Source organism: Chenopodium album, chromosome 14, assembly GCF_948465745.1.
Source record: "Chenopodium album chromosome 14, dcCheAlbu1.1, whole genome shotgun sequence".
In the NCBI taxonomy this organism is placed as follows: Eukaryota; Viridiplantae; Streptophyta; class Magnoliopsida; order Caryophyllales; family Amaranthaceae; genus Chenopodium; species Chenopodium album.
The window spans coordinates 26877196-26888488 of NC_137847.1; the positions used below are offsets into that span (position 1 = coordinate 26877196).

The 11293-nt window shown below is 35.9% G+C and overlaps 1 protein-coding gene across 1 annotated transcript; it reads right to left on the reverse strand.

Annotated features, from left to right (window-relative positions):
- Window positions 1-1267: 1267 nt before the first annotated feature.
- On the reverse strand, window positions 1268-9610 carry LOC145577940 (uncharacterized). The gene is made up of 2 exons (XM_081635357.1): window positions 9143-9610; window positions 1268-1282 (listed from the first exon to the last, which is right to left on the reverse strand). Exons 1-2 carry the CDS (start codon window positions 9608-9610, stop codon window positions 1268-1270), a joined length of 483 nt encoding a protein of 160 aa, XP_081491483.1.
- Between the last annotated feature and the right edge of the window lie 1683 nt (window positions 9611-11293).

The window sequence follows — 11293 nt, forward strand, 5'->3', positions numbered from 1 at the left end:
CCATGTTACCATTCTCAAGCCATGACTCATTGTTAGCTCGTGCTTATAAACGGCTTCCTTGTTAAGGATCTAATCCTTGTTAAGGTTTGTGCTTGCAACATCAATTCTCAAATTGTATTTGTTTCCACAAGTTAAGAACTCATCCTGTTACTTATCCAAGTACTTTTGATGTTCTTGGCCATAATCTAACGATCTATTACATAGATTCAGGTTGATTGGTACTATATACATACTTCACATGCTCTAAGCAAGTAAGTCGTGTGACGATACCATATCGTGGTGTACACGATGGATTTAATTGTAGAATGATTCTCAATCTTTTTCCACCCACGTTAGATTTTAGCTCATCTAGTTTCACTGAGTCTTGCTAAACTGTTTGCTATGTGATATGGTTGAAAGTCTCTACTAGAGTCTTTCTTGTTTGACATAGTATTTAGCCTAGCTCATACTTAGTTCAAACATTTACTTAGTTTTATACATACGGGTCGAAAGTATTTCAAAAGTCCTTCAATTCATGTTTAACACGGTAAACTCCTTTACACGTTCAAACATTTTATTAAGTCTATACAATATATCTTAATTCCCAATATGTACTAAGTACTATTTTTTGCTTGGTCCATTGTCGAAAATACTTTCAACTCTAAGCATTTAGCATTTGATAGTTAATTTACAGCAGAGTTCGTAAACTTCTTGTTGGGCCTTACAAGATTGACTCTTGCTCCCACTAAACTTCTTATTCAAAAGAATTTCTATGTTTCTTCATAAGTCAATCCATTTATTAACTTTATGAGAAAACACGTTCCAATTCCTTTATGCAATGCTTCCTTCAATCCTATAATGGATTTCTTGAGCTTGCTTTCAAATCTAGCATTAATTAGATTTTCAAAACCCTTAGACTATTTTCATAGTCACTTCCAAAATCCTAGTTTAGGAAGGCGGTTTTGGTATCTATTTTGCCATATTTCATATGTGCAATTTTGCTAGAATAACCACGAAAAGACTTTAGCATTTTGATTGATGAATAGGTTCTTATTAAAATCAACTCCTTAATTATATCCTTTTCAACCAATCTAGCTATGTATACATATACATTTCCATATTTGTTAGTTTTCTCCTTGAAAATTTATTTTCGATCGATGGGTCTTTCACCCTTCATGCCAATTAATCAAGTTTTAAACATGATTTTCAAACATGGAGTCTATTTCGGATCTTATGGCCTCTAACCATTATTTGGAATTTGGATTTGTCGTAGCTATCTTACAAGGCATTATTCCCTTACTATCTGATAGTAAATAGTATTAGTAAATAGTATGCTTGTAAGTCATTGGTTTATTTCTAACTTAATAGAACATTTAAAGGATTCAATCCAAAACTTTGGTGAATTCTATACCTATACGAGGTTATTGCATCAAACACTGAGTTTCAAGGAGCTTCTAAAGCCCTTTGATTATCTTGATCTTACTCCAACTTTTCAAAAGTTTTGCGAGTATGCGAGTAATGAATTATCTTTTAAGGCACTTGTAAAGTCCTTTTGAGTATTCTTGATCAAGTATTCTTACGAAGCTCTTTTAAGGTGTTCCGAGATTCTCATTTCTAGTTTGTTGCTAATCTCGATGGTCATCGAGTTCATTTTCCTCCCACTTGTCATTTTGGAAATGTGTTACTTTCCAGAAAGACACCACTTAGAATAACAAATATTATGTTCTCATTTAGGTTGTGGAAGTAATGCTCGTAGTCTCACTTGAATTCTTACAAAGAGACATGTATATTGTCTTTGGGTAAAAGTTCATTATGAAATAAACAGTTAGCTTCCACTTGAGCTATCTTAGCCTTTAATGAGCCATTAAGCTCTTACGGAACCACCTAGCTCTTGCTAAGTCGTTGAGCTCTCACTGAGTCACTTAGCTCCCACTATGGCTAAGAGTTTAAGACATACTTAAAAAGACGTTTAGAAGTTAATTTTATCCATAACTGACTATGGTGTCCTTTCTTAGCTCCGACATTTTGTTTAGTGTAACATTAGTCATTTGTGCAAATCTGTAAGAACTTTATAGGAAGCGATGTGATCCATCATTGTTCGAGTCAATTTTAAATGGCATCGAGGTCTCCGTGAAGACACACTATGTTCTTTGTGGACATATTTATGAAAATTTCAATTTCATAACTTTGTGATGGTTACGCTTGGCTCAAGCAAACATCGCTTGATTTAATCTAGACGTTTTGATATCTTGCCAAGTCGATTCTGTACTTCATTGAAATTTTGAGCTATTTAAGGTCAAGTTTGTTCACATTTGATGGATATAGCCATATTCTTTCAAATTCTTCGTGAAACGTTGAAGTAATTGAATCCTCTTTAGCTTTCGGAGTCAATTGTCTATACCAAGAACAATAGCTATTTACTTTGTCGGTTTTTAACAAGTAAGACTTTCTTGTATTAGAACGATTCCGAATCGATCAACTGTCAAGAGCCTATATAGCCTTGAGTACGTTCTTGTTAATGTGACATTGCTAAAGATGTTCGGAACACAAATCATGCCTATGATTTGAACTTTGTGAGTTGTCATGTTAGGGAAATGTTTGTTTTTAATCAAGCATTCTTGACTCATGGTTTAGATAACCATGCCATTCAAATAAATTTGCAACTATTTCTCTTTACTTTGAATGTGAGTCTTTCCGTGTGTTAACATATTGTTTGCTAATTATGGAACACAATAACTAGTTATTTGCTCCAGCCTTAGCTTAAAAGGTCTTTAAGCAAAGCATACTACCTTACAACTGATGTAGCACCACTTGCTTCATTCTAAGCTTGTAAGTCAATAACTTAGCTTATCTTCAATAGTTTGAGGTAACTCAAGCAGTATCTGATACTTGTGAAGATAATAACTTGCTAAGTTAATTAGAATAACATGAACTCTTTAGTAGAAATGGAATCTTATTCCTTTTCTTTGTTCCTCATTTCCTATAATTCTTATCATACTTTATCTCATAATCTTTCATAATCATTTTTTTAAGAGTCTTTGAATTTTATACTTTGTTGGGCATAATTAAGCATCTAATGTGCCGTATAACAAAGTTCCATCTTTTCATTTAATTCGTACTTGAACTAATACATCAATGAGTTGTACTCACCAGCGTATAAAGCCAAAAGATATGTTGGTTGTCAAGCATTGACAATTTTGAGTTTCCAACTCAATACTTCATGTTTATCAAAACTACCTAGTATTTTGAATACATGATGTCTAACCGTCCTTTCGAACTAGTAAAAGTCATTTATAAGAATTGTATTTTTGAAATGCCTTTCCTTTCTTTGAGAACTATTATCAAAGATTTCCTTTACCAATCAAGGAAAACAATATAGTTTGATTTGGAATTCTACAAATATATGTGCAAAGTATAACCATTTATCAAGAAAATAACATAATAAGTTTGAAATTTAAAATCATTCATGCAAATTTTCAATCTTATTAAGCGTCTTATCCACGCATTAAATTTGTCCCCATTTGGCGGGAATAAGGTGATTCCAATATCCAAAGAAACAAAGAGTGGTTAAGCATGCTTTGGCTTGTCTTAAAACTCAATCTTCTAAGGTAAACAACTCTTTGCTAATGGCTCCAAGCCACTCTTGGTTGGATAAATCGTCGCATCTAATGCTCTCTCATTAACTTATCCACTTTTCCACGACATGTTAGGATTCCATCACTCATATCGTAGAGTATAACCAAAACCAACTTGCATACTCGGTATGCCTTACGTATCCTAGGCTAGGGAGTAATAGTGATGCCTCTCTTTGGCGTAGCCCATCACTACTCTCAATAGGTCGATAAGTGTTGTTTTGGAATGGCAATTTTACTCAATATTTTAGGGACCTAGGTTTTCTATGTTGGTTCATTAAAGTGAACTTAATTAATCATCACAACATCCGAAATCCTAAACATGCATCTAACATATGAATCACACACATATAAAATCATAAATATATATATACATATATCAAAAACATAAATAAAGATGCATTTTGGCAACTAGCATGACCCCTTGAGTCTTCAAGTATTCAAGGGACGGCTTTTGCAACTTCATGGCTTCGTCTTCCAAGAACCTCCGTCTTCAAGACATGACCATAATTATGCAAATACTAGTATCTACGATTAGGACTAATCTTAATATTAAGGTACAAAAAAACTTAACAGTTCGCAGACCGTATTTAGATTTACAAAAATACATCACGGATTGCAGTCCGTATTTTCTATCCTAATCGGACCCCACTAGTTGCCATTTTTATAAAACCTGCGGGAGAATATACATTCCATTCATCCATCCACTATTTGTGAATGGCCCATGCATTTTACAACGATAAATATGTAACAATGCACAAACACGCGAAAACTAGTAACTAATTTAGGTCGTTAATCCAATTAACATGCCTAATTAAAACTAGTCAAAGTTGTTTAACTGATTATGTAATTTAGCGCAATTAAAAATTGAAGCTCCCACTAAATTCCGCATCCATCTTAATTAATCCAATTAATTAAGTCGGTAAAACCCAAAATATTGCCAAAATTAAAAATTTGCCAATGCCGCTCAAAACCGAGCCCTAGCCCTCAAAATTTAGTAAAATAATTAAAACCAAAATAATTAATTAAAATAATTAAAACGACAAAAGAACACAAAAAAATGCGTAGTCCAAAATGTCCAAGTGCCTAGCACCAAGACTTGGAGTGCTCATTGCACCACATTGCTTCCCAAGCAATGTCCACGCACACTAACCCCTATAAAGCACCAACATGCATACGTACATATATAGCATGCCCAGCATCACAAGGCTCGAGCACGTGTAAGCTAGCAACGGACAGCCGAGCGTACGCATAGGCTGCACCTCCTCAAGGCATCCCCTTGGCAGCCACATGCGTGCTGCTATGTAGCCCGACTCGCCAAGGGATGTTTTGTCCTCGATTTTCATGCAATATCGCAGGTTTTTAACCCAAATTTTGCATGACTAAGTGATTAACTCCAAATTAATTTTAGAATTAATAAAATGAGCCAAAAATGAAAAAATTATTACAAGTCCAACTTAATAAAAATTTCATCAAGGTGCACATAACCAAAATTATTTCCATGAACCATTCTTTAATAAAATTGGTTTAACTTGGTACAACAAAATGAACAAGGGTAATAACTCACTATTAATTTAATTAATTTAAATTAGTCATGAGATTTTGAAAATATAAAGGGGAGTTAGAATTATGAACACAAATATTCAAATAAAGATTCCAACTTTATCTTGTGCATACGTGAAAAATTATATCTTCTAATATGAAGATAATTGAAATTTCTATCACAAGATTCAAACTTTATTATTCCAATAAACTTAATACATGATTAAATCAAAAGTTCATCCAAAAATTCATGGAATTTAGTAACTCAAAGTTTCAATCACTTAAAACAATTAATGATTGAATCTTTAGTACTTAGAAGCCTCAAAGAATAAATTTTTCACACTTAATGCAGTTGATTTGCAATTATGTGAAAATATAAACCAATTTTCCAAGCACCAATTACAACCAAGTAACCATGCTTAAATATGTTTAAAATTGCAGAAAAATCAAGGAAAGAACCAAATACATAACCACCATAAATATGCCATTAAGATTCAGGGTTAAAAAGACTTAAAAAAATTTCGTCAAAACAAAAAATCCCTCGAAAAAAGGCATTTCTGGTCGGATTTTGGCCAAAACACAGTTCTAAAAGGGTAAAACCATTTCTAGAACACCTTTTCTATCCAAAATTCACTATTTTTCGGCAAAAATCTAGGTTCGGGGCTGAAGTCAGCTCTAATACGGGTTTAAAAATAATAAAACCGAGCTACTAATCTAATAAGCAACATAAAACCAGAAAAATTAAGGCATAAAAACACCTTAAAAATTATGATTATAAAAATAAATGAGCAAGGCTCTGATACCGCCGTTGGGTTTTGATGAGTCCAACTAACCGCGGAAGAAAATCCGAGCCAAGACCACACTGACAGTTAATATAACAAAAGACATAATTAACTTAATTAACAAGAATTAAGAAAGATTAATTGCCTTTAACGCGTGCTTCGCTTGTAACCCGAGCTCTTACTTGTGAAAGCTTTTAGTCTCGCTCGCACAAAGAACTCCAATGGAAATTCAGCCGCAACTCGACCCCGACAAGGTCCAATGCTTAGAGGTTAGCTAAGCCCGACCTAATACTCGAGTAAATATATGTGTTTAAATGTTTTCTCAATGGAATGCCTGTTCTAAAACCTTAATCAAGTGAACAATCCCAAGGTATGCCTTGGCTATTTATAAGGAGTGCTTCCTTGGGAATTCCACTCATTTTTCAATGTAGGACCTTTTCACAAAAAGATTCCACATAGAAAGAATGTTGAATTCAATCCTTAGATAAATAAACTAAGGAATAACAAAGTAACAAGTGTCACATGGTTAAGTGAGGACCACTTCCTCACTTGCTCCCCAAGGCAACTTACATGCATTGTGATCTAACCATGTGGCACCCAACCTTGAGCCCCAAGTTGGGTTCGGTTGGGCCGTCACCTTTTGGCTCGCGTCCATGACCCGCTACCCAGGTCTGTGGCCCATTGCCACATGGCATTGCCACCGTGGCACGCCGCCACCTTGGCACGATTCCACGCGCGATGCCACGTGTGCTACCATGTGCACTGCCACGTGGCGCGCTTCCTTAGCCTTCGCGTGGCTAGGGTTTTTACTTGTTACTTAAAGCATTTTCTCGTCTCACCAATTCCTAAATTTTGGCTCGACTTTTAAGATTCGGTTCCGACGCTCTAATCTCGGAATCCGACATCTTTGTTCACAATACTAGAGTGACTTATTAATTCCTTTCGGATTAATTCATCGTGTCGGATCGTTAGTTGCTTGGGTGTGACCCGAAGGGTTCAGTCAAGATTAAGTTGTAATATTAATTACTCATTAGTATTACTGAGCGGAAGCGGCCTCCACCTTGGCATTCCGATGACTTCACCTCACTGAATAATTAGCTTTCTAATAATTCCGAACCCTCCATCGGAATAATACACTTGTACGAAGGACACCATTTCTATCAAAAAGATCCTAAGGCGAAGAAGGACTAAACTAATATTGCTTTGCTTTATGATTTAAGTTTTAATTTTAAATAAGGCTTATGATGCCAATAGTTGTAGTGATATTTATTAATAATAGCATATTTATTTTTTCCTTAATTAAATCATAAAATGACTTTTGTTATTTTATTTTTAATTTATTATATTTGAGTCAAGAAGTCGGACGCAATGGAAGAATAATAATAATCGTCAAACTAAATAATCGCAAAACAAGAAAAAATAAGCAAAACTGCAAATTTTCCGCAAAATTTTCCACCGTGTCACGACGTGTCTGCCACGTGATGGTGGACAACACCGTGACACCGTGCTGGTGCCACGTTGCGGTGGGATCTGCCGTGGTGTGGTGCCTTCTTCTGTGTAATTTTCTTGGTTTTTTCGCATTCCGCTACTTTGTAAGCAGTATTTTTGTCAACGAAGAAGAGTTTTTTTATTTTTAAAGTGGTCGGGCCCCCTTGTGGGGTTGCCTACGTATCCTTTAAAGGAATCAAGTCGAACGTAGCTCCAACGGGTCTTGAACCAATGCAGTTAAGTATAAAACTTCTTAAGTTGATCCAAGTTAGTTAAATTGTAGTAACCATTACCATCCATGTCTACTAATTGTGTCGCTCAGCAAGATAAAATAGACATTACAATGTATATACCTGATCAGTTTGGTCTAAATTTTCCTCTTGGATCTAACACATTTTTGCGAAGTGCCTTAAGCACTAAATCGTCTTCTTTGATATTCCTAGCCTTGACTTTTTTTATTAAAGTGTCGTGCCATATGCTATTGGTAGGTTTGGACATGATGCAAAGCTGCCAAGCGTTTTTCGTTAAGTAAGACTAGTTGATGTACGAACGGAAGTTCATCTAGTTCTCTTTCCAACGCGATCCGTAGAGACGGAATTTCTAGCTCGATTGGTTGTACGACATCAACACCATAGACCAAAGAAAAGGGGGTAACCCTTGTTGATGTACGAACGGAAGTTCGATAACCCCAAAGAGCGAAATGTAGCTTGCTTGGCCAATCTTTGTAATTTTTCGTCATCTTTTCGATGATAGTCTTCACATTCTTATTGGCCGATTCTACCGCACCATTTGTTTGTGGTCTGTAGGGCGATTATCTATGGTGTTTGATATGATATTTCTGCAATAGTTGTACGCACTCGGCTTGGAAATGCGTCCTATTATCACTGATCATTTCATGCGGTACACCATAGCGGCATATGATGTTGTTCTCAATGAATTAAGCTACATGTTTTGCCTGAGCTTCGCATAGGAAGCAGCTTTGACCCATTTGGTGAAGTAGTTGATTGTTACAAGGATGAACTCGTGTCCCCCTTGTCTTTGTGGCGTTATCTTCCCAATGATGTCGATTCCCCAAGTAGAGAAATGCCATGGAGAAGTGTATGTGTAGAGAAGCGATGGTGGAACATGCTGCAAATTTGCTTAGATTTGACACTTTATACATTTCTTGACATATTCATGACAATCTCTCTCCATGGTAGTCCAACAATAACCTTGTCATTGAATTTTTGAACTAACATCTTAGCATTCATATGCGTTTCGCATATCCCGGCATGAAGATTTTCCATGGTTTTGTATGCTTCTTTGTTAGCTGTGCTTAACAAGTTTCTTCCTAGTGTGATCCTTTTATGAAGTTCTCCCCTATTCAGCACGTACTATGAGGCCAGGAGCCTCAAAGCACGGCATGCCCTTTTATCAGTGTCAGGAGGGTATTCTCCTTTTGTAACATAGTTAAGGATGTGTGTGTACCATGGCTCTTCATCTTCTTCTTCTGAATCTTGTTCATCATCAAGTGCATAACATAAGCCGACTCGTATCTTCTTTCTATAGTCAATGGCATTTTGATTGTGTCTCTTGGAATTCGAACCATTGATGCCAACTTAGCTAGTGCGTCAGCAAACTGATTTTCCTCTCTAGGCAATACGTGTATTCCACTTAATATAGTTGCTCCGTGAGAGTTTCTGGATGAGCTTGATATGTAGCGAGACTTTCACTTCTCACTTTCCATCTCTTGGAGATCTTGTTGATGATTAATGATGAGTCACTGTAGATTCTTAGCTTCTTGATTCCCAGGACAACAGCTGTTTCTAATCCCAAGATGCACGCTTCATATTCTGTAGCATTGTTGATAACATCAAAATCGAGCTTCATGGAAATTGGGATGTGCTCTTTGTTGGGTGATACGAGAAATACTCCTACACCACAACCCTTTTGGTTTAAATCTCCATTAAAGCAAAGCGTCCAACTATCATCCTCGATAATAAGTAGATCTTCATCAGGGAAATCATACTCTTCTTCTGCCTTCTCAACTTCTTCTAATGGGAAGTTTACTAGGAAGTTAGAAAATGCAGAACCTTTGATGGCCTTTTGTGGTACGAATTTCAACTCAAACAGAGCAAGGTTGACTATCCACCTTGATAATCTGCCATTGAGGGTTGCCTTCTCGAACAAGTACTTGAGAGGATCCATCTTTGACACAACATGCATCGTATGAGTGAGCATGAAATGTCTTAATTTCTGTGCAGCCAACACGAGTGCAAGACACAACTTTTCAAGTAGCGTGTACCGAGTCTCATAGCCTTGAAGCTTTTTGCTTAAATTGTAGATTTTATTTTCTTAGCTTTTGATCTCTTGTGCTAGCATTGCTCCCATCATTTCCCTTGTGACTGTAAGGTAGAGTCGAAGAGGAAGGTCAAGTATTGTCGGTGCTAGCACAGGTGGATTTGCCAGGTACTCTTTAAACTTGTTGAAAGCTTATTGGCAGTCATCATCCCATGTAACTGGAACATTCTTTTTAAGATTTTTTAATATAGGTCCACATATCGCAGTGAGTTTGGATATGAACCTACTTATATATTGCAATCTTCTAATGAAACCTCCAATCTCCTTCTCAATCTTAGGTGGTGGCATGGACATAATTGCCTTGACTTTTGTGAGATCAATTTCAGTCCCTCGAGAATTAGTCATGTAGCCAAGGATTTTTCCTGATGTAACTTCGAATGCACACTTTGCTGGATTCAATCTCATGTTATATTTGCGGAGTCGTTCAAAGAACTTGCGGAGTGCAATGATGTGGCCCGGTTGATCTTTTGATTTGACGATCATATCATCAACATAAACCTCTAGTTTTTTAAGCATCATGTCACGTAACAATGCTATTACTACTCTCTGGTAGGTGGCACCCGCGTTTTTCAACCCGAATGACATTACCGTATAGCAATATGTACCCTATTGTGTAATTGTAGACACCTAAAAATGTCTCCACAAAACCAAACCCGATGATGAACATCCTTTCACCGCCATTAGTATTTAATCTTAGAGTGCTTAAATCCATATTCAATCCCAGTATATTTCATAAACCAACCCAATTCCTAGCCCATTTCCCTAAACCATAAATTATTTTCTTCTTTTCGTGCCTTTAAACCCTTAAAATCATTCGTTTCGTGTTCTTTTTATAAAAATGTTTAGGCCAGTTTATTTTGGTCCATAATCTAGAGCCAATGATTAAATATTTGGATGGGGTTTGAAAAGAGCTTCCCAACGATATATTATAAGCCCAAATCCGAGTTATAACGAATACATTATGGCCAAAATACTAAATTGAGCCCAAACCAAACCTAAGCCCACCATACCTACAACCCAATGATCATGTGGAGGGTCCAAAGGATTTAATCTCATTCCTAAACCCACTACGATTAATTACAAGCCTATATAAGTTTCTAAAAATCTTAATTATCCGTTTTGAAAAGATAAGATTAAAGAGTTTGAAATTGAATAAAACTCCTCTTTTGGAAAGTCCTAATTCTATTCGAGTTGAAAAACGTTCAAAGATAGTCGGATATGATTTTCGTGCCTCATAGTTTTTATCTAAATCTTAGATGGTTGGATAGCCCTTGAAATTATCTTTTCAATGATTTATTATAATATTAATTCCGAGCTATAACGAAAAAGATATGAAAGAAATACGAAAATCTATAAAAAAAACTGACAACGTCCCACTATTTTGGCCATATCTTTTATTTTACAAACGATTATAGTCTGATTCTAATTGGGTTAGATAGTAGATTTCAAGAGATTTCCAAAGACATAATTTTTTTCTTATTCCAATTTGTGGAACAAAAGATATGATAAAATTAAAAAACCGCAAAAACT

Coding starts and splice junctions, on each gene's coding strand:
- LOC145577940 (XM_081635357.1), bottom strand. CDS start 9,610: ATGGATCCTCTCAAGTACTTGTTCGAGAAGGCAACCCTCAATGGCAGA.